The 24,647-nt window shown below is 35.5% G+C and overlaps 1 protein-coding gene across 3 annotated transcripts in view; it reads right to left on the reverse strand.

Moving 5' to 3' along the window:
• The window catches only part of LOC138700237 (serine-rich adhesin for platelets-like), a 148,900-nt gene that overhangs the window by 72,945 nt on the left and 51,308 nt on the right, over positions 1-24,647 (reverse strand). For all 3 annotated transcript variants that reach the window (XM_069826714.1, XM_069826713.1, XM_069826712.1), the window contains exons 2-4: positions 14,921-15,399; positions 8,035-8,242; positions 5,476-5,677 (exon numbers count right to left, since the gene is read on the reverse strand). In XM_069826714.1, the coding sequence (XP_069682815.1) occupies positions 5,476-5,677; positions 8,035-8,242; positions 14,921-15,399 (889 nt within the window). The remainder of the gene's footprint in view (positions 1-5,475; positions 5,678-8,034; positions 8,243-14,920; positions 15,400-24,647) is intronic.

Here is a 24,647-nt window from a genome sequence, read left to right on the forward strand (position 1 = left end):
CCCGCACTTATTTCGCTTCCTCATTCACCAGTCTCTTCTTTCGTCGGTTCAGCATTCCTCTCTCTTCCCTTCTGCCTTTCTCCACTTCTGTTGCCATCTGATACTATGCTTGTTCCGCTGGCTTGGCCTTGGGGTGACCTCATTACTGGTCGTCTACTAGATGGTGCAGCCGCTGCCTTAGAGTTCACCGCCTGAGTGGAATTTGCTGACGATGGATTCTTTCGACATTCTTCCCTCGCCATCTCCTGAGTCACTGCCCTCATGTTTTCCGTAACTTTACCTTTTCTACTTCTTCCACTATTATTAACAATCTATCTAACTCTCTCCTTTATCTCTAATCTTTTACTTTCGTCAATATTCTCTCCATTTTCCAACACATTCAAGTTTTCCAAACAAAATTCAACATCAAATAACTCACTGTTAATTTTCAATTTGTCCTTAATTAATTTTGCGTAATGTCCATTATTCCTAGCTGCTTTCATAAACGGGACTAACACCTTCCTTGTACACCTCACCTCGTATTCAAAATCTTCATCTATACTAATGTTCGAGTCTTTCAATGCTTTCTTACAATCCATGATTTTCTCTTTAATCATCCGATTTGCTAGTCGGACCAATATGGGCCTATTTTCCCCATGCCCCATTCTATACACCTCTTTCACTTGACCATTCCCAATGTCAATGCCTAACCATTCCCAGCACACATTTACTATCACTTCATACGTGTCCATAGACTGTTCTTTCACCTGTTCTTCAATACCAAAGAAAATTAAGTTGTTCCTCCTTTTCTCTTCTTCACCTTCTTTTTTAAAATATTGTTTTCCTTTTGTAGATCTTCCAATTTTTTATTAATACTATTGATGGTCGCCTTTAGACTTGTGGTATCCATTCTCCACAGACCTTTCACCTCACTTATTACTCACTATGAAACGGCTACCCTATACTACTGTACTTTGCTAAGTTAGCAGGCTCGCGGTCAATCACGTCTTACTCGGTTGCTTGCTCATTGAGAACTGATTGTACTGCAATTTTAACACACCTGTCACTTTACATGTTCTCTCCAAAATATGACTAACGAAATTGTCTCCTGTTCCTTGCATTGTCATATTCACTCTGGAAATACATATAAAAACGACCCATGACTGCCTTAATATCAAAGTGTATTAACGTCCTCCACCACCTATTATACAAAGTAATTACTAAGCACATCAATAACAATATTCATCATCCCGAATGAAAAATAATAAAACTGTAAATGACGTGTTTAAAAACTGAGCTTAACTAGGTTATAAGCAGGCCTAGACTAGGGAAGGATAAAGGCTGGTTCACAATAAACCGGAAACGAGAATCAGAACAAAAACGAAAACGGTAAAATTGTTAAAATGTGTACATTTAAATATGAGCATTCACAATTAACGAAAAGCTTGCTGGAGCCCAGGATCGGTAAAGGAGAGTTGGCCAAGTTTCAACTTCGGCGTTCACATTTCCGATCACAGCCCACTAGATTCATTCTATTGCCATCTAAAAGCTATTTTGTCGTCGTATATTTTGTAGCAAGAAGACCGTGACATAACCTATGCATTATTTTGTTCTGTGCTTTGCATCATGGAGCAAGTTTTATTTGATGAGATTCTAATATTGAGTGTTGAGGAAAACCTTCCCATTTATGATAAGCGGTGCGCCTCGTATAAAGATGAGAAATAGCTGCATCTTTGAACACCGATCGTAAGTGAATCATATTTTATTACTGTATTGGCTGTATTACACACTGCATATTCATGCTTCAATTCAATAACTACTGTTGTGTTCATTTTTGTTCTATTACAAATGTTTCTTCTCTAATTATTTTACGTCATGGTAGACTTAAAATAGGTTGTGATAATAAAGCTGCATGGGCATATTTATAGTACCGTACCTAATGAAATGTTTCAGTTGAAATTTCGAAGTTGGTTAACCTGTGTTTATGTTGGCTGCCTTGTACTCATGAAAGAACGCCATTGATCAATTATACACAAATAACATCAGAATGCGTAATATCGACTTTACATATCGTTATTGACATGCATATCGATATGCATAGTCGTCTACGTTCTCGGTTTATTGTGAATCAAAAATTTTCATATTCACGTCCTCTGCTTCTAGTTTTCATTCTGGTTCTCGTTCCCGGTTTATTGTGAACCAGCCTTAACAAAGAACATGAAATTTTATAGAAATATCCTGTCATACAGGTATGCAGTAGTAAGCAGCACACCCCCAACCCCCTCTTGTTACTGATTGCCAAGGTTTGCCCTAATGTTTAAACTAAAGCAGAAAGTTTCTCTCTGTATAAAAAATAGAATACCACGTTCTGAAATTACACTCACTTTACACACTGCAATTTGTTTCACATTGTTTAATGTTTGTAACATGAGCTAGATAGACAGTATTAGAATTTCGATTTATCAGAAACTATCAAATGTAAGTTTCAATTTTTTTTTCATTCTTCTTCTCCTCCCACCCCTATCTCTATCTCTCATCTTCTCCCTTTCTTGCTCTCTCTATGAACAACAACAATAATAAAGAACTTTTACATGAAGTAATTTTATTATTTTTAAATACCATAACTTAGTCTCTTGTATTAATTCACAAATATCATGCAGTAGCAAACATAAAATTACTCATAACATTTAATTGATGATTAGATTTTACAATTTAATTTGATTGTGTTTCATGCTACTTGCATATCTACATATTCAAACACATATACCCAAATGCAAAGCACATACATTGTACACAGTCATTTGGGGTATCTTTGTACCACTTCTATCACATTTCTATGCTTACCTAACATAGTGTCTATTGAAATTGAAGTTTAAAAGTAAATCATTTCAGAAAACTACTTATTTTATGGGTTGAGACATAATAAACATAAAAAAAACGTATTGTAAATAGGTGAAATTTGACATTTAATGCTGGTACAAAGTTACACACCTAATTGGGGAAACTTCGTACCACATATGTGTTTTTTCCTATTGAATTCAATTCTCTATATTCCTCTTCAAATTCAAGGTGACTTTTGACCATACAGTAAGAAAATACATGAAATTTTATTTCATATGATGTCACAAAAAGAAGTTTATTAAAAACGTAGAACATTTACTGTAACAATAAAACAAAATAGCACTACAACAGAAAATATAAGCACAATTTTTGTTTATTACCTACATATATGTTCTATATAAGTTATTTTCAATTCGCTAATCAAATTCTACACAGTCTTGACATAATCAGTTCATACATGCCCCTTTTATTTACCAACTTATTAACTTTCTTTAATACTTTAAACTGGTCAGATCACATCCAGTGCCTTCCCTTCTTGACCTTATAACTGACTATGTTTCCAGAAGTGGTACCATGCAGTTCAATGCCATTGACTGTAGGCCCACCATGGAACAGTGATCCTTTATATCAGAGCATTCGATAAGTAATGACAACAATGCTATAATCAGTAATCCTAGCGGTGACCATTGGAATCTTGTAGTGTGTAACAGGGCAGCAATTCTTTCATAAACCTGCAATGTTGAAAGCCTCAAAAGAACCATATTTTGTAAATACTGTCACTATTTCTGATTTGTAGTAAGTAATACAGCCCTAAAAATTGTTCAGTAGGTACAAACAAAGATGTTTCATAGAATCCAAGTTGCACAAAGAGGAAGTGCAACTCAATGGTTTAGGGCACTACAAGAAACTTGTGGGAGAGAAGTGCTACCATACCGAACTACTGCAAGTTGGGTAGAAGCAAGGCATTCGCTTTCAATCAAGAGTTGGCAACCAAAGAGCTTTAGTTCAATCAGTGACAGAAATATCCAGAAATGATGCTGCAGATTGAGTCCGCAATCTTCCAAGGATGGCAGGGGACTATATTTGAATGATATATCAAAAGTTGTTGTTGTTGTTGTCTAGTGCCTTGCATCTGGCAATGAAGCCATTAGCAGTCGTGCTTTCCAATACTTTTGAACTGTAGTTTCTTCTGATCTTAATGCTTCACAGGTCTTCAAGTGGTCTTCATTCATTTCTGCTGGATCGTTACACAGGACACATATGAGTGAAGCTGAGATACCTATTCTGTAGAGATGACAACACATACATGATATATCAAAAGTAACTTAAATAAATTTAGTGTGAAACAGTAACTATGTTGCCATTACTTTTCAAATGCCCTAGTATGAGACTATTAACAAAGTCATCAAAAGCACAGAGTATCAACAATCTCAGTGAAAACATATTTGGTCTCCCAAAATTATTTCTGTATTTATTTTTCAATTTAATCACTAATCGTCTTGGGATGGAATACAAGCGTGCAGCTTCTGGTTGATCAAGTTTTCCAGTGTTTATCATCATCTAGTGCCTGCTGTAGCGTTTCACTGGAATACCTTGCCTATATTGTATACAATCTTCTATCTGGAGAATCCTTTTGACCTGTTGCCATATAAAAATTTCAACGCATTATGAAAATCCAAGACAAGTGTAAAAAACAGAACAGTAGTTGAATAAACAAGGTCAAAGAAATTTCATTAATAAGCCAACTATGTGGGACTTAGGTAAAAAAAAAAATTCTTCACTATAAACTTAAAAAGTGTCTGTAGCAGATCTAGTAGTTATATTTTATTAATTTTATCTAATAATTGTCTCATGTTATTTAATAAATAAATTAATACGTTATAATCAAATTTAAATGCTTACAATAGAATCAATATTACCATGCAAATTTTGTAGTAGTAAAAAGTAACCCTGAAATCAAACCAAAATAGCACTGTTGGATTAAATTTATAATTTACAAGATATAGGATTATGTATCTCACGAAGTTATTGTATTTTAAAGAAGAGTGGATAAGCATAATTGTAACGGTAAAATAAAATGATATACTTACAATATAAAGTTGAAAATTGTTCATTAACCAGCTACCCAATAAACAAAAGGCAATATTTAACCCTTTCAGTCACGAATTATGTTTTTGTTTGAAAAAGTCTAATTGTTTGTTCTTGACCCCTTTTAAGTTTTTGTGAATTGTCCAGTCTCATTTTTACAGCATGATGCCTGGATTTCCACATATGAACTGTCCATTTGAGAGGACTTGCCCTCAACAACTCACTGTCCATGAAGCGGCATTGAAGTTGCTGTCCTCTATAGAAGATGCAATGAATGAAAGGGTTAACCACGTGGAACCTAAAATATTCTTCAGGGACTGGACATAATAGATAGAAAGCAAAGCATGGAGATCGTAGGTTATGGAGATGGTATCAGTCCAAAGATATTACACTGAGGAAATGTCAAATTAAATCTTCTAGTAAAATTGAGAACTGGTAGAAAGTTACATCAAATGACTGTATGGCTGATTTTCAAATCTTTGTTCTTGTAGACTGAAGCTATAAAATTTGTGATAAAATAAAGAGAAACTTATGTCAAAGGATCGTATTTATTCTATATCACTATACCTTATAGAAGATTTTTTCACTGGAGATGACGAGCGCCGTTGAATGCTGCCTCGAGAGATACTATTCCGCTGTAGCCCACAAGATGGAGAACTATTGTTACGTTGTAGTGTACGAGAAGGAGAGGTATTAGCACGTTTTACACCACAGGATGAAGAGCTCAAACTCTCTCTTGTATTACTATGCTGTGAGACAGGAGCACTTGCTGCAATAAATGTTAACAAATTTCTAAGATCTCTCATGATGATGATGATGATGATGATGATGATAACGATAACAATATAATGGGTCATTCCACGAAAATGCGACATTTTCACGAAAAATAAAAATCTCACGAATCTATTATGTCATTTTTTTTGTTACGATCCGAATTTTTTGAATCTGATAACACTCATTGTGTAACAACACATATGTGGGAGAAAAAGCGCCAAGAAGTCTGTGGTTTAAGAGCGCGAAATGATCTATTAGAAATCACATATTTGAATGCACATTTAAGGCAAGTTCTGTATGTTAAATGCAATTAATAATGAAGTGCAGACCTTCGTTAACAATTACAATGCATAGAAACCGTAATACAATGATTATTTCGTGCTTGATTGCAATTATTACAAGGAAAGGTTGAGAGTTCGTGTGTCACGCTCAAATGGACATTTTTTTATATTTCTTCAAAACCATTTCATTTTTTCATGTTTCATAAATGTAAAAGTGAGACATCACATAACAATCAACTTCTTATATGGACAACATTTTGATTTATGTACGTATTCTACAAGAAAAACACGTGACACACGTAACACAATGACTATGACACACGAACAAAAATGTTATGTTCGTGTGTCACTAAGGTTTATCCTAAAATCCAGTTACAATTTTTGTTGTTATTGAAAGTCTTTACGTCTAAACATAATTAGTAGTGGAATTTCAAATATTTACTGCTGATTTAGATAATCATGTGTGCGTGCACACGCACCTGTGGGTTTTTTTTTTCAATGTACATAAACTGTAGGTTAAACACTCTTGAAAATATGTGTTCCATAACTTTACTGTTGTGAGGGGGAAAGGAACTGGCCACACTATGCCATTATCTCCTGGTATAGTTGCCTCATAAGTGGTGCCTTCTTGGTATCACTTGTGAGGTTCACACCTGACTTTGGACAGACTAAACAATAGCTGTTGTAAAAATATAGTGTGTAGGCCTAAAATTAGCATAAGACAATTTATGCCTAAAGTTCGTACAAACTATTTATTATTTTTTAATTCCTTGAATTAAAAACTTACAAAAATTGGTTTATGTTAATTTATTTCATATAAAAAAACAAGCTTATGCAGTACATTTACATCGTAAATAGGTACCTAGCCACCATACTAGGCCTATGTATAAATAAATTGGTGTAATTATTTGCACATTACGTAAATGGTACTAAATTTCTGATATTAATTTAAAATCGTTTTATTTAATAACATTAATTAACTTACCCTAGGTATCATTCAGCAATTCTAAAAGTTAGGCCTTTTTAAATCTATATTACCGGTAGTTCTTCTATTGATATAAATATTAATACATTTTGAACATTTTTTTAACAGTATTTTCAAGAATTTAAGTTGGGCTGATTACTTGGTTTGGTTTTTTCCGAGGTTTTCTCCAACCATAAGGCGAATGTCAGGTAATCTATGACGAATTCTCGGCCTCATCTCGCCAAATACCATTTCGCTATCACCAATCCCATTGACACTAAATAACCTAGTGGTTGATACAATGTCGTTAAGTGACCAAGTAAAAAAAAGACGTCAAATATAGGCTACATGTGAAGTTACAAAATCTTGTGGTGGCGAAGAATTTAAAGTGTCTGTGATGTTCAAGGAAGGGAAGTACTACAAATGGCTGACATATTGGTATATTCATCACATGACATTACACAGGAAATATCACCACATACGGTATGGTTGTAAACAACCGTGGATATTTTAAATTTAAAAGTGTATTTTAGTGCAATCTAGTGTTGTTTTGTATAATAAGAACTGTAGGCATAGTGTATAAGACTTCCACAAGAAGTGATGTATTTATAGTGCATTTAAAACAATTAGTAACCAACATGACAAAAATGTTCGTGTGTCACAACATATTTACAATACAGTATTTTATTTCTCAATGACACTGTTATTTTTTTTTTAAAGTTCGTGATTTAGCAGTTACATGTACTACACAAGTGTCTTAATTGTTTGGAAAACAACTGAATGCATTTATGTCATTTGGCACAATAGTATGAACATTTTCCATTTTGGTAATAAATCTAGTGGCAAGAAAATGTTCGTGTGTCACATCATACAGTATTTAAGAATGCTTATGTTAAAAGACAGTAATGTCTTCATGAATTACTAAGTATTTAATTAAATATCCTGTGAAGATCATAGTTAGGTACTTAAAAAATGTTACGTGTGTCACTATGGAATGACCCATATTTTAATTATTATAAGAAGCAAACAGAGATAAAATTACAGGCATAAGAAATAAATTAATTTAAATAATATGAGGAAAACACAAGTTTCACACTGACAACTTACCTGTGGTCCGAGGAGCATTTGTTTTAATACTAGGCATTGATGATGCTGTAATTGTTTTATTTGAATTAGTACTGTTAACAGACAAAGTGCTGCAGTTAATAGAACTGCGACTTCCCATAGGACTTAGTTCTTGAATACCACAACGAAGAACAGGAGAATATTTCTCTCTTGTTAAAGTACGTTTTGATTTCCCTAATGGAGCTCGATACTGTAACATATTACAAATAAACTGTTACTTCAACTTCATAAACAGATATTTAGCACACCATAAAAATCGAAGCCTCAGAATGCATTAAAAGTAATATAAAATGAACTTATCTTAATTTTTTTCTATTTACATATATATATATATATATATATATATATATATATATATATAAATAAAATATTTAACACAATGATATAAATTGGCACTCTCATCTGAAAAGTGAAAATTCACTGATTCAGAACATTTAGAACAACAAAAATGAAAGCCAAAATTTAAAAATAGCTGTGTTGTAAAATTTGTACTGTATTACAGTTAGTGTAAGAAGTATTCGAACACCTAATGATTTCTATAAAAAAAAAAAAAAAAGTGAAGTGCCACCTCACCAAAAGGTATATTAATTTCATTTTGTATGATTTTCCGATAAGCAAGTAGTAATAATAATATATTAAATTGAGATGAGCCGTCTATGCTTATCTAGTTTTATATAAATTAATTATAACATGAACGTTTTCGGCACTGATGTGCCATTTTCAAATGTATGAAAGTATGCCTAATTACATATTCAAATAGATGCACATGGACTGTGTGAGTGAGACATATAAGCAATATTTCATGTTTATAGTGTAAAAGGCTAAGCTGAAAATCGCACGGTGACAACTATAATTTGTAACATTCAACAACGGCAAACCGAAGGAAAACAATAGCCAGGTATCACTGCAACTTATATTTACGTACCATGTTCCATATTGGTAAAGTGCTTCATCATGTGAAAGTGAACATACAAGAACCTTGGTGTAACAACAATGCATAAGACAGGTCAATAATGATTTTAACATTTTAACATTGTACATTATGTGTAATTTAATAATATTTTAATAACTGAATTAGACAGAATAACGTCAAGCTAACCAGTGTTCCACAAGATATGGACAATATAGTAGAAGACCAATCAGTTAATAGGTTTTATTGTTAGTAATAATGAATGTTTTTAATTATCTATATAAAATTGTTTCTCATGTTATGTTCAAATAATCAAGGGTATACATTACATGTCTCACTCACACAGTCCATGTCCATCTATTTGAATATGTAATTAGGCATACTTTCATACATTTGAAAATGGCACATCAGTGCCGAAAACGTTCATGTTATAATTAATTTATATAAAACTAGATAAGCATAGACGGCTCATCTCAATTTAATATATTATTATTAAAAGGTATATTGCTTAAAGACAAATATATACATTCATAAAGAAACTGTTGTAATGTCTTACTAATTTTGCAATTTATAACAAAGCATTTTCCAATGATGCCATATAATATGTAGATGAGATTTATCTAGCAACATTACGAAAATAACACTAGGATTGTACATTATACTGAAAAGAATCACGAATTAGCAAAATTAAATAATCAAAAAGTATTTGAACACCACATGAATTTTTTCTCTTAATTTTAAGTTTTTCTGTCATCAGTATCGAGTAGGATAACCATGAGATTCCATTAACACTTGGAGTCTTCTAGGTGCTACAGCCCATGAAGGGTCTAGACCGACCAGTCGGCTGCTGGCCTCACACCCACATGCAGAAGCAGAGGTGGGCGATCATCCAACCAGAATGGAGGTCTCGTATGGTTAGCACGATGATCCCCCCCAACCGTTATAGCTGGCATTCGCAACCAGATTTCACTACCTATCGTAGCTCCCCAAGTGCATCACGATGCTGGGTGGGCACCAGTCCCATACACTGGCCCAAATTTCATGAGAAAATTTATTTCCCCATGAGGACTCGAACCAGCGCGCATTCCGTAACACGAGTCCTAGGCAGAATTCCTTAAACCACGACGCCACGGTGCACGACATTCTAGGCATGACGTCCACTAAATTAGAAGAGTACCATCAACTTTATTTCATTCTTCAGTGCACACTCCCTGAAGATCTTATTTGCATGAAATGTGGTGTGTTCTAATTCTTTTCTCCAGATAATCTCACAGATGCTCTATCAGATTGATATGTGGAGACTTAGGAATGTCTGCAGATGTTTTGGGGTGTTGTGAATAATCCACATCCTGATATTCCATGCAGTATACTTTGAATGAAAATATACTAATTGTATGTAATCTCCATTTTCTCAGCACTAGGTTTTAGGTGTGCTTTCATTATAATGATATAAAAATTAAGGTCAATGATTTCATTGATAAAACTCAGTGTCTCACAGCCACCATGCTTATGAACCCTCAAACCAAGAGAGAATCTCCACCATGTTTCACTGTAGATCACAAGTTCAGTGTCTCACACCCACCATGCTTATGAACCCTCAAACCAAGAGAGAATCTCCACCATGTTTCACTGTAGATCACAAGTTCAGTGTCTCACACCCACCATGCTTATGAACCCTCAAACCAAGAGAGAATCTCCACTGTTTCACTGTAGATCACAAGTTTTCTTTTTGAAGTTTCGCATTCTTTCTTTAAAGGAAGGCAGAAGACAAGGAAGAATGGAGGTACATTATAAGGGTGGTCAAGGCCTGCAATAGGCTGCAACAACATTGATGATAATGATTCTTTCTTCTCCAAACTGTACACATCTCATTTGAACATAAGAAGGATATTTAAATGATTTTATTTTCGCGAATTTAAATCTCTTATTTCTGTTGATTTCATTCACGAACTATTTTCTTCTGTCCACTCTTCCATAATATTAACTTTTTCTCAAATAATTACGAACTGTCCTGTCACAATTAATTGTAGTTCTCCTGCAAGTTCACTGGCAATTTTTTGCGCACTTAAAAGGAGATTTTTCTTAGAATTGCTCGTCCATCTACTTTTGGATACCCAGTTCTTCTTATACTTTCCAATGTTTTCTTTTCACTATATCTGTCAATTACACCAAGAATTGTTGTTTGGGATCTCTGAACAACACTAGAAATTTCACTTAACGACCTACATTGATTATGTAATTTGATAATGATCTTTCTTTCAATGTTTCTTTTCCGTTGAGACCTAATTTTGTTTTTAATACAAGATACTTAAAGTAAGTTCCAAAAGGGTGTAGTAAGTAAACAGGAAGATATTTACAAACCATTTTTGTTGCATTGTATTCCTCACACTTCAATTACTCCTCAACATAATCTCCACCATTACTGAGACATTTATCGAGTCGTGGCACAAGTCTTTCTATTCCCTCATTGTAGAATTTGCCTGCCTGCGATGCGAACCACTCCCACACTGCTGTTTTCACTTCATTGTCGCCATCAAAACATTGACCACCTAGGAACTTCTTGAGGTGCAGGAAGAGATGAAAGTCACTCGGAGCCAAATTTGGGCTGTAGGGGGGGGGGGGGGGGGAGGATGGTCAATTTGTTCCCAGCCAAATTTCGAGATGAGATTTTGGTTGTCACGAGCTGTGTGTGGCCGAGCATTGTCATGAAGCAACACAACTCCGTTGGTCAGCATCCCACGTCTCTTGATCTGAATTGCGCGTTCAAGGTCTGACAATAGGTTTCTTTATTAATGGTTTCACCCCGAGGCAAGAATTCGATGAGTAGGACTCCTTTTCTGTCCCAAAAAACAGTGCACATGATCTTGCATGTTGCCATGGTTTGTTTGAATTTCTTTTTCCTTGGTGATGCAATGTGCCTCCATTCCATGGACTGCTGCTTCAATTCATGTGTCATGTGAGACACCCAAGTCTCGTCACCTGTCACGATATGGTCAAGAAACTCATCGCCTTGGTCACTGTAACGTGTGAGAAAGCTCAGTGCACTGGAAGCTCGTTTGGTTTTGTGTTCCTCGGTGAGCATCTTGGGTACCCATTGTGAGCACAATTTTCAATATCGTAATCGATCTGTCACAATTTTGTAGAGAATACTCCGCGACATTTGTGGAAAATTCAAGGAAAGCTAAGAAATTGTGAAACTCCCGTCCTCATGAATTTTTTCATCGACAGTATGCACTAAATCATCATTGATCAAAGATGGCCGACCGGTACGCTGCTCGTCATGCACAGAGATGCGGCCTTCGTTGAACTTCCTAATCCATCTCCTGACCATTCCATCACTAATGGCATCATCACCATACACCTCACAAAGTTGACGATGAATGTCAACTGGTTTGATGTTTCTTGCATTCAAGAAATGGATAACAGACCGCATCTCACAGTCGGCGGGGTGCTCGAACACTTTAAACATTTCAACTGATCACAACTAACCACACACACGGACTGAAGCTCTGAAACTGCATGCACAGCTTGCCTGAGGATGAAGAAGAAAACACACATGCACAAAATAACGATTGCAGCAATGCGACGGCTATAATTGAAAACGGAACTTACTTTAAGAACATGCCTCATACTCATCACCTACAAGGTAATGTACATTACAAAAGGCTACTAGAGAATGAACTTCATTGCAATAAGAAGCTCTCATGGGTCAAGTGCATAATAGTCACAACCATCACAGGCATTTGAACAGTTTGAATATTTCTTATATATATATAATTTACACATCTTAGGAGGCTTCCACAGTTTTATAAAATATTATGTATATTTTTTTCTTTTCTTCTCAATATTAAATATTCACTACATTTTAATGAATATATAGACAAAATGTTTCATGTAAATAAATACAATTTTACTATTATAAGCATAAAATTATTACAAATTTATCGGTGTTTGAATACTTCTTATATTCACTGTACATACAGCACCCACAATGGAAATACGAGTATTTACATGAATTTTGTGGCCAGGTTTTCCCTCGCATTCTACACTATAAATGGAGTGAGCAGAGTTTCTTGCCATGTGAGTCTTGAGAGAGAAGCTTTGACATGCTGTCATTATTGTACCAGCTGTTAGCTTGTTAGCTGTCTTTGAGCATTCTTACTTTTAGAGGCAAGATTCTTTCTACTTCACTTTACTACCTTGGCCCATACTTCATTCATGACAGTGTCTCTGTGCACAAAACAAAGGTAGTTCAGAAGTGGTTGAAAGTCAATACATGTGTATTGTATTGTATTTATTTACATTCCATGGTATTCATATACATCGCTTCACAGCTAGAATATGGAACATATAAAAAAAAAAGTCTTAATAGTACTATATGGTCTTAATTATAGTCACAGTCTAGTTGAAATATATAAAGAAGAGTTTTACAACATAGTCTATTAATACAACACAAAAGTTTAGTATCAACACTTAATACAAGACAAAATATTCATGATACATTGTTGAATGTTCTTTAATTTAGCCCTAAATAATCTCATGTTTTGAGTTTGATTTTTTATATCCATAGGGAGACTATAAAAAATATTTACTGCCATATAATGCACTCCATTTTGATAGCACAATAGATTTTCCGATGGAGTATGAAAGTAATTTTTAATTTCATATTTATGCTATGAACTGTTGAATTAGTTATAAAATTTTCACGATTACATATGAGGAAGTTTATTAATGAAAGAATACATTGACAAGCCATGGGCATTATTTGTAGTTTTTTGAAAATGGTCCTACATGATTTCCTAGATTTGGCACCTACCATTATTCTAATTCCTCTTTTTTGTAGTAGGAATATACTGTTACTATTTGTAAAATTTCCACAGAATATTATTCCAAAACTCATTACTGAATGGAAGTATGCAAAGTATATTGTTTTTAAGGTATTGATATTTACTATCTCTTGCATAGATCTAATAGCAAACCATGTTGAATTTAGTTTGGGGGTAATTTCTTTAATATGATTTTTTCAATTTAACACATTATTGGTTTGTAAGCCAATAAATTTGGTAGTTGTTTCTATTAGGGGCCTATTGTTAATTATTGGGTTTTATATTTGCGAGGTTGAATTTTGACAGGATTTAAATTGGACAATGCTAATTCTGTTACAATTTAATACTAATTTATTGGCTGACAACCAATCACGTATTTTGATGAGAATTGCTTTAGTTGAAAATTAGAATGTGTTGGAATTATTGGCTGTAATTACTATATTTCTGTCATCTGTAAATAATATGGGATGACCTACATCTTTTATTAGGGGAGGCAAGATCATTTATGAACACTAGAAAAAGTAGGGACCTAATATTGATCCTTGAGGAATCACATTATTAATAGTTCCCCATGTTTATTTGAATGGCCAGGTAAGTCATCTGACCTGAATTCCACTGAAAATGCTTGAAAATACATGAAAGTCGAGGTTCAACAGGCACTATCATCAAATATCAAGGAACTACAAAAGGTACTAATGAAATTTTGAGTACAAATGGATACGAACTATTTGGAAAAAAACTGGCAGATTCAATGTCCACAAGATTGTGAAAGTGAAGGTAAACATGTAAAAGTATTAAATGTGAGGATATTATAGAAATAGAACATATTTAAGTCGGTATTTGTAATTTCATTGACTTCCTCCTATGCATGTAAAGATTTCCATTGCAGGTGCTGTAAGGACTTACTTTAACAGGTTTAGTTAAGCTAATCATCCATTGCAGTACTAATCCTATTGTATTTTTCTACTTCTTTATTTTGTTATCTGCATTTAGTTATAATTAATAGAAAATTCCATTCAGTTTACACGAAAATATATTGTTTTAATAGATTATGGTACTCAAAATTTTGAAATGAATTGGATGCATGAACAATGGAATGGAAAGTTCACAAATTAATAGTATATAGAATTACCTTAATCCTTGCTTCTAGTCTCTCTTTGGCTAGAATACTAGCAGGTGACTTTGGAATTCGAGCTTTTTGTTCCTTGCACCATTCTATATGACGATCAAATGCCTTTGGTCCAAAATTTCTGCTACAATGCGGGCACTGTTCATGATTTGCTGGTCTTGTTTGCATTACTGCAGGTGCTAAACCTCTTTTATGAGGATCATCACTAACGCCTCGGGCTTGTCGAATTGTTGTAACAAATTCCAAATGTTTCTGTTTCCAGGATGACTGTGATTTCTTTGCGGGGGATTTCTCAACATTCTTTGGGATAACTGGGAGGAACTCTGCCAATTCAGTGCCTTGAATTCTTTGCTTTGAAGAGTCAAAAGTCTTTCTCTTCTTTGTTGCATTTTTTTCACAAATTTTAATATGCTTCTCAAGTGACTCTGGTTTAAATGTTCTATTACAAATTGTACAAGGCAATAACATGGACGGAATATCATCTGAAAATAAATATTACAATAAATCATACACACAATCAGTAATTAAAAATTATATGTAGTTAAAAAGAACAATTTGAGTAAAGTGAACATGTTTCATATGAACAATAATGAGACCAGCAATACAATAATAACTCTAACATAATGCATTAAAGAAGTCCTCTAAATTGAAGTCCAGTTTTTTTAATTGGTTATTTTACAACTCTTTATCAACTGCTATGGTTATCTAGCATCTGAATAAATGTAGGTGATAATGCCAGTGAAATGAGTCCAGGGTCTAGCACCGAAAGTTACCCAGCATTTGCTCTTAAAGGGTTGGGGAAAAACCTCGGAGCCACTGGCATAGCTCAGTCGGCTAAGGCGCTTACCTGCCGATCTGGAGTTGCGTTCGGGCGCGGGTTCGATTCCCGCTTGGGTTTTTTCCGAGGTTTTCCCCAACTATAAGGCAAATGTCAGGTAATCTATGGCGAATCCTCGGCCTCATCTCGCCAAATATCATCTCGCTATCACCAATCCCATCGACGCTAAATAACCTCGTAGTTTATACAGCGTCGTTAAATAACAAAGTAAAACCGGAAAGAAAACCTCAATCAGGTAATTTGTCGCAACCAGGAATCGAACCTGGCCCGCTAGTTTTATTCACTCAGGCAAGCTAACCTTTACTTCACAGAGATGGACTGTCAAGTTGTTGGCCACTAAGAAGAGAAAATAAAAGATAAATTAATTATGCCAATATATGAAAAGAGGACTTACAGAAATAAGAAATATAAAAATAAGGAAGTTTCGGTATATACTATATTATATAACAAAGTCTGAAAATGGTAGAAGTACTTGTGAACATTTACAAATTAATTTATTTCCAGAAGTATTGATCCAGACGATTTTAAAAGTGAAATTCTTATACAGTGAAACCTGTTCAAATCGGAACCTGAATAATCCGGAATCCTGTCTATTTCGGAACAATTTATTGGTCCCGGCGAAATTTGTATGTATTATGTGTAAGTTTTCCTGAATAAAACGGAAACTGTCCAACGTGGAAACGTAAACTGTCTGCTACTGTTCAAAACGGAAACAATATTTTGGACACACACTATATTTTGTAACTATATTTTGAAACAGCGTGTAATTTCAAGGAATATACGAAATAGGTCACTAAGATAAAAACAAATTTTCTTTGCAAAATTCTAGAGGGTGCGAGAGTGTGTTGGCCTGTCGGTCATAAATTTTATTACCCTGTTGACTAGGCAGACAAGAGTCTCTTCAAAGATTTTCAATGCTTCACACCAGTACACTGTCGTAGCTAAACAGAGCGCAAGTGTAGTGATTTCCAGGTAAAAAAAAAGTTGCATAAAATGTGGCATTAACATTAAGTGATGAAGTAAAAGTTATCGAGATAAAGGAAAATTAGAAACAAAGTCTATGTGAAATAATATTGAAGTACAGTTGTGGAAAACTCAGGTGTGACACTTTAAAAAATAAAGATCATAATGAGTGAGTGGCATGCGGCCAATATTGGTGACACAAAAGGAACCAGAAAGCAACTGTTTATGTGGAAATAAATGAACTGTTGTGGGAGTGGGTTCTTCATGACTTTTCAAAGAACAAGCGAATTTCTGGATCTGTTCTGCAAAGCAAGCTATTGAACTGGGAAAGAAATTAAATAAACCAGAATTCATGGCTTCTAATAGATGGCTTCTAGTCCAATTAATTAATAATGTGCAGTGATATGCAGTACAGTATTAGAGTACAGTGTTAGATATTAAATAGAATGAGATTAGTAAACTTTAGTAATGTTTAATGCCTAATGAGTGAGTTACGATAATATTTATACAGAAAATGAGATTTTAATCAAGATGATTCACCAACGTAATGAGCGAGAGAAAGCTGATTTAATGTGATGAGTATTAAATGGAATATTTTGTACTTCTTGCAGTTTGCGGCATGCCATTTTGTTTTTCATGTATATGAATGACAAAATATTCGATTTTAATGTCACACCTGACCATAACGGAAAAAAAATTAGGACCATGTCACTTCCATCTTGAACAGGTTTCACTGTATAGGCTACCATAGATATAGTGAAGCAGCTACATGAAACAGTATATAAGTTCTTATATGAATAGCCTATATGTGAAAATGTACCAATATCATAAAAAAATTCCGTTATGAACAAACTGTGTGCTGAATGTCACAGTGATGTACATATTCACTATGTCAAAAGACATAAAGAATCATTACTGGTTGGGTTGCTGATACTTCACTCCAGTAGTCAGCCATAATATCTGACTATTGAGTTTGAGAGAAGGCAAGCATGGCTGAATGTTGGATTTTGACCAAAAATATTATTATATGAGGCACGTCCATAAAGTAATTTTCCCACTCGTCCCACAGCTAGCAATCCATATGTTGCGCGAAGCAACTGCGTGTACGTGATGGAGTAATGTCCTGGCATGGCGCATGTGCTAGCGGAACTTCCTGAGTGCTCTCAGTAGCTTCATTGCATTGGTTGAAGATAGACGTTCCTATTCCAGCTCCTGCAGGGTGAAGTGTGGTTAGTGATAAAGTTTTTGAATGCACAGGGCATAGCGCCGATTGAAATTGATCGTCAGCTGTGCCAGGTCTATGGGCAAGCAGATGGTGTGTTGCTGCTGTAGACAATTTTCAGTAGGACGCCAAAATGTGCATGACGAGGAGCACAGTGGGAGGCCAACCATCATCACAGATGACTTATGGAACAATGCACCATCTGCTTGCTCATGATGTTAGGCCCAGCTGATAGCTGACGATCAATTTCAATCGGCACTATGCCCAGTGCATTCAAAAAATTTATCACTGACCGCACTTCACGAGGTGGGAGCTGGAATAGGAACGTCCATCTTCAACCAATGCAACGAAGCTACTGAGAGCACTCGGAAAGTTCCACTAGCGCATGCACCATGCCAGGACATTACTCTATCACGTACACACAGTCGCTTCGCGCAACATATGGTTTGCTAGCTGTGGGATGAGTGGGAAAGTTACTTTATGGACGCCCCTCGTATAGTCGGCCATTTAATATAATAGGTAGCCACTGGCATAGCGTAGCCAGCAGATGTGTTTCCTTGCTGATCTGCAGCTGTGCTCAGGCGTCGGTTCGATTCCTGCTTGGGCTGATTATCTGATTCAGTTTATCCCAACTGTAATGCAATTTTCAGGTAATCTATGGCAAATCCTCAACCTCATTTCGTTAAATACCATCTCGCTATCACAAATTCCACTGACGCTAAACAACCTAGTAGTTGATACTGCATCACTAAATAACCAACTAAAAATAATAATACTTTATAAATATCAGAACATAATAATTTCAATGTTGCAAACCATAGTTGACCTTTACACGAACATTACCACCAACATAATTAACACAGTGGAGTAACATATAATGCAGCCTACACAACAAGCAGCATGGGAAGGAGTGTCCTTATTGACTTACAAAGATCTATAAAGAACTTGTAGTCTATTACAATTAGGTCCTATTGTCAGCACATTTCGAACTGGTGGATCAAGGACAAGCAATATCTGCATTTGCCATGGGTGCTTACCTCATTCCTGGACCACCCTGTCCACACCTGTGGAGTAACGGTCAGCGCGTCTGGCCACCAAACCAGGTGGCCCGGGTTCGAATCCCGGTCGGGGCAAGTTACCTGGTTGAGGTTTTTTCCGGGGTTTTCCCTCAACCCAATACGAGCAAATGCTGGGTAACTTTCGGTGCTGGACCCTGGACTCATTTCACCGGCATTATCACCTTCATATCATTCAGATGCTAAATAACCTAGATGTTGATACAGCGTCGTAAAATAACCCAATAAAATAAATGGACCACCCTCCTCAACTAAAGTCAGTGGGACAGCTGGGATTACCAGTGCTTCAGTTCAGTGGCTCGTGCGTGGTTTGAACATTTGTACGTGACCTTGATCCGCCAGTTCGAAATGCGTTGAGTATAGTAATGTTTTACACTTACAATATTTCGCCAGATGTTTTAAAGGTCCGTATAGAAGTTAGTGCAGATTTGCTACATCCACTGCTTGAGAAAATATGGAAGGAGGAGAAATTACCCAAGGAATGGAAGAAAGGACTTGCACTGAGATCCCCCCCCCCAAAAAAAAAGGTGATACTACAAATTGTTACAACGGCGCGTAATCACTTTGCTGTCCATCCAGGGGTGTAGTCATGCCAGGGCAGGCCAGGGTGCTGTCCCAGTACTTTTTTCTGCAACCTGGAAGCACCCTGCTTCTTTATTTTTACTTTTTAAAATAACAGGTCTTACTTGCTTCTTACTCCAGATTGTATTTTCTTAATTGGTTATTTTACGACGCTTTATCAACTGCTATGGTTATCTAGCGTGAGTGAGATGAAGATAATAATGCTAGTGAGATGAGTCCAGGATCCAGTGTCCAAAGTTGCCCAGCATTTGCTTTAATGGATTAGGAGAAAAATCCCAGAGAAAAAAGCCTCAATCAGGATTTCAACCCGAGCCCACTTGTTTCACAACATTGTATTTTATAAGTATAGATTAGTAGCAGCGGCATTACTAATAATAATAATAATAATAATAATAATAATAATAATAATAATAATAATAATAATAATAATAATAATAATAATAATAATAATAATAATAATAATCGGTTAGGGAAAACGCGGAAATTCTACTTGGAGCAAGTAAAGAGATAGGGTTGGAAGTAAATCCCGAAAAGACTAAATATATGATTATGTCTCGTGATCAGAATATTGTACGAAATGGAACTATAAAACTTGGAGATTTATCCTTCGAAGAGGTGGAAAAATTCAAATATCTTGGAGCAACAGTAACAAATATAAATGACACTCGGGAGGAAATTAAACGCAGGATAAATATGGGAAATGCCTGTTATTATTCAGTTGAGAAGCTTTTGTCATCTAGTCTGCTGTCAAAAAATCTGAAAGTTACAATTTATAAAACAGTTATATTACCGGTTGCTCTTTATGGCTGTGAAACTTGGACTCTCACTTTGAGAGAGGAACAGAGATTGAAGGTTTTTGAGAATAAGGTTCTTAGGAAAATATTTGGGGCTAAAAGGGATGAAGTTACAGGAGAATGGAGAAAGTTACACAACGCAGAGCTGCTCGCATTGTATTCTTCACCTGACATAATTAGGAACATTAAATACAGACGTTTGAGATAGGCAGGGCATGTAGCACGTATGGGCGAATCCAGAAATGCATATAGAGTGTTAGTTGGGAGGCCAGAGGGGAAAAGACCTTTGGGGAGGCCGAGACGTAGATGGGAAGATAATCTTAAAATGGATTTGAGGGAGGTGGGATATGATGGTAGAGACTGGATTCATATTGCTCAGGATAGGGACCAATGGTGGGCTTATGTGAGAGTGGCAATGAACCTCCGGGTTCCTTAAAAGCCAGTAAGTATGTAAGTAAGTAAGTAAGTAAGTAATAATAATAATAATAATAGTAACAATGATAATAATAAAGGTATCCCCATCACACACCATGAAGGCAATTGGGGGGGAGGTGGGGCATGAAGGTAGAGCCCCATGCTTTCCATGACCTCAGCATTAGAATGAGGTGGTGTGGTCGGCAAATAACGATGATGATGATAATAATAATAATAATAATAATAATAATAATAATAATAATAATAATAATAATAATAAAAATAATAAACTTTTCGCAATGCGTCCTGGCACTATTTTATTTACAACTACATTCCTGTGTCCATCTCCAGTAAAGTACTCTGAAGAGTCATACCGCACCCCCAGTAAAATACTATCATATGTCAGAAATCACATTATTTTCGTTAAATCTACGTATTACTCTGTGAAAAGATTTATTAAATCTACATACTCAGACTTCAACAAACAAAATTTGATAACACAATCTCAAGGGAAAAAATGGGACTCTCTGCATCGTAATCCATTCCTGATTTACCACACAAATCGTCTGTAGCTGCATTTAGATTGGCAACACGCTATGACTGTTTGGCCAAACACCTACATAGAACTGGAATACATCAGTCCCCTAACTGCCCATTGTGCAACTCAAACCAAGAAATGGATTAGGAACACCTCAAAATCTGTGCTTCAGTGACTGACCATGACAATATCTTTGAAAAATATTGAAGTGCAAGAGGTCAAATGACTTTATTGTCAAATGCCTGACAATAGAAAACAACAACAATATTATTTTCGTAAGTAATTTGCTGCACTGTTTACTTGTTGGTAGTATGAAATTGTAATACCTAATGTTGTTGTTTAGTCAACTGCAAAAGACAGGCCTGAACCTCACAAGTGATACCAAGAAGATACCATTTATGAGGCAACTAGGACAGGAGATAACAGGGTAGAGTGGCTAATTGTAATAATAGAATAGTAAATTATCAAGGGTTTTGATACCTGTTTATTTAAATATTTTTACAATAGCATTTTATTAGGAAATTGCATATCTTTACAAATCACAATTTTCGAGTTACGACACTATTTTACTGAGAGTGCAATACTAATCAACAACTGCTCTGAAGATGGCCACAACACAGCGGTCGAAACGTCAGCCAATAACACCAAGACAACGCGGTAGAAGCCCTGAAGCTTATCCACACACCATGTACACCAGCCACGGAAGCCTATGCGAACATCTGAATTTAATGTTCCTCATTATGTTAGGTGAAGAATACAATGAGTATAGTGATTAATAATACACTTCGCATAATTATAGGTCAGAGTGAAGCATTACGCAGTACCCTTTACCTCACATTCATTGACTTTGAAAAAACCTTTGACAGGCTAAAGAGAAGTGTTATGTGGAGAGTTTGAAGAGTGTATGGTATTCCAACAAAGATAAAATCAACATCATCTGAGACATGTACAGTGATTATGATTATGAATGTCAAGTAATACCTGAGGGTCACCTTACTGAACCAGACATGGATGTATACTCTCACCAACTATTTTCTTATTCGTGATGGATAAAGTGGTGAGAAAAGTTATGAAAGGGCAAAAGAGAGGAATCTCCAGTGAGATCTGCAAGATCGATTAAAGGCTCTTGATTTTGCTGACGATATATGCCTGTTATAACAGAGATACACTGATACAGAGACCACACTGGAGATATTACAGAGAGAACAGAATTGGCTAGACTAAAAATTAATGTAGCAAGAAAAAAAGAAATTAGGCTTAATTCAGAAGTAGAAGTTCAAACCTGAAAATAAATGGAAATGTAGTTGAACAGGTTGATTCCTTTACGTACAGGGCTGGGCAGTATTTGAAATACATGTGTTTGCAAGGATTTTAGAAAGTATTTTGTATTTAAATACATAAAATTGATGTATTTTGTATTTCAAATATTCAAAATACTTTTTTCTTCTCCTTGTCCTTCAAGTTTTGGATTTGTATTTGAAGAATGAACTTCTGTCTTACTTGCCTACCCATTTCAGATGTGCTAGCCATACACTTAGTTTTCTTGCCACAACTGATTTCCTTAATGCCATAAAGAAATCTCCAACAGCATCAAGGATCCATCACTTAACACTTGCTAAGTGTTCAGCATTATGGAATGCGTCTAGGAGACCCAAATCCTCAGAAATCATATCAGATGTCTTGAAATATTAATTAAAGTTTCCTTGCCCAACTCGATGGAATTCTCTTTATGGCTCAATCTCTCAAATATTGCAATTCAAACATGATATAAACAGTATATGTGAAAAACTGGGTTTGTCAACCTTTAAAGATGTTGAGTTTCAGTACCTTGAAGAATAGTGTGCAATTCTGAAACCCATTGCCGTAGCCCTTGATTTAATGCAGACTGAGAAGACATGCTATTATGGCCAACTTCTATCCACATTAATTTTCCTCAAAAACAGATTACATATTCTGTTATCTAGTAATCTACGCCATCTATTCCAAGTAACTCCAATCCTAATGAGTTCGCTTTCATCAAGATTTAAAGCGATGTTTGATCTGACCCTAGAAGCAAATTGAGCTATTTTGGCAGCTTGTTTCCACCCATCATTTAAGATGAGATGGCTACCTGACACTGCCTCACCAAATGATAAGAAAAGGATACAGAATATGTGTGTGAAATCAGCTGAGCAGTTCTCACTACACCTTTGGTCAGTTCAGACGATGAAAACAATTTTTATGTTTTCAACTCAAGTACAACAGACTTTGAAAAGCAAAAAGAAAAGAGCTTGTCTACTGCGGAGTATCAGCTCATACAATTCTTCAATGGCAAAGGGACAACCCTGTGCACTCTAGAGAATTACCCAACAGTGAAACAAGCTTTTATAAAGTATAAAAACAAGCTTGTGTTCCCCTGTGCCTGTAGAAAGACTGTTTTGTTTTCCAGGATTTATTCATTCACCAGCAAGAGGATCCTTGCCTGATGAACTGTTTGAGAAAATGGGTTTTTTTTAAAGGGAGCAGTAATTATTCATATATAGCACAATTTCATTGTTGACTGGGAAAAGGAAGAATGTTCAGTTACAGTGTTTATATAAAACTTCGGGATAAAAATAATTTTAATGTTAGTATAATATTTTAGATTTTCGGTAATCTTATTTCTTTATATATACTGTATCGGGTATTCGAAATACAAATGTATTTTGGTTAATTTTTTAAAAGTATTTTGTATTTGTATTTCAAATACTATTCTTTGAAGTATTTTGTATTTGTATTTGAAATACTTGGATGTCAGTATTTTGCCCAGCCCTGTTTACGTATCCTGGCAGCATCATTACCATCACTGGAGGAATAGAGAAGGATGTTAGGGCCTAAGAGTCGGATAAGAAAAGAAATGGAGCTTTAGTTCAATAGTATCCAATCTAGAGAAACAAAAACTTCTCTCTTAAGACAAAAGTTGAGATTATTTAACAGCAATGAATGTCTGTGTTCTTATAAGGTTGCGAGACTTGGAAAGCGACAGAGAGGATCACAAACCAATTGCAAACATTTATAAACCGGTGTTTGCGACAGATAATGAATATCTGTTGTCAAGAAACATCAAATGAAAAATTGTGGGCAGTAGCTAATCCTGCAACAATCTATTGGGAAACAGATCCAAGCTCGCAAATGGCAATGGATTGGACACACACTTCGTAAACTTGAAGGAACTGTGGAGAGGCACTCGACTGGAATCCGCAAGGTGACCGAAGAACAGGGCGATCAAAAAATTCGAATGGCGAAGTACTGACTTAAAAGGACGCGAAGTCCATGAGCGAATCG

The sequence above is a fragment of the Periplaneta americana genome, chromosome 5 (genome assembly GCF_040183065.1).
Source record: "Periplaneta americana isolate PAMFEO1 chromosome 5, P.americana_PAMFEO1_priV1, whole genome shotgun sequence".
NCBI classification, from domain to species: Eukaryota; Metazoa; Arthropoda; class Insecta; order Blattodea; family Blattidae; genus Periplaneta; species Periplaneta americana.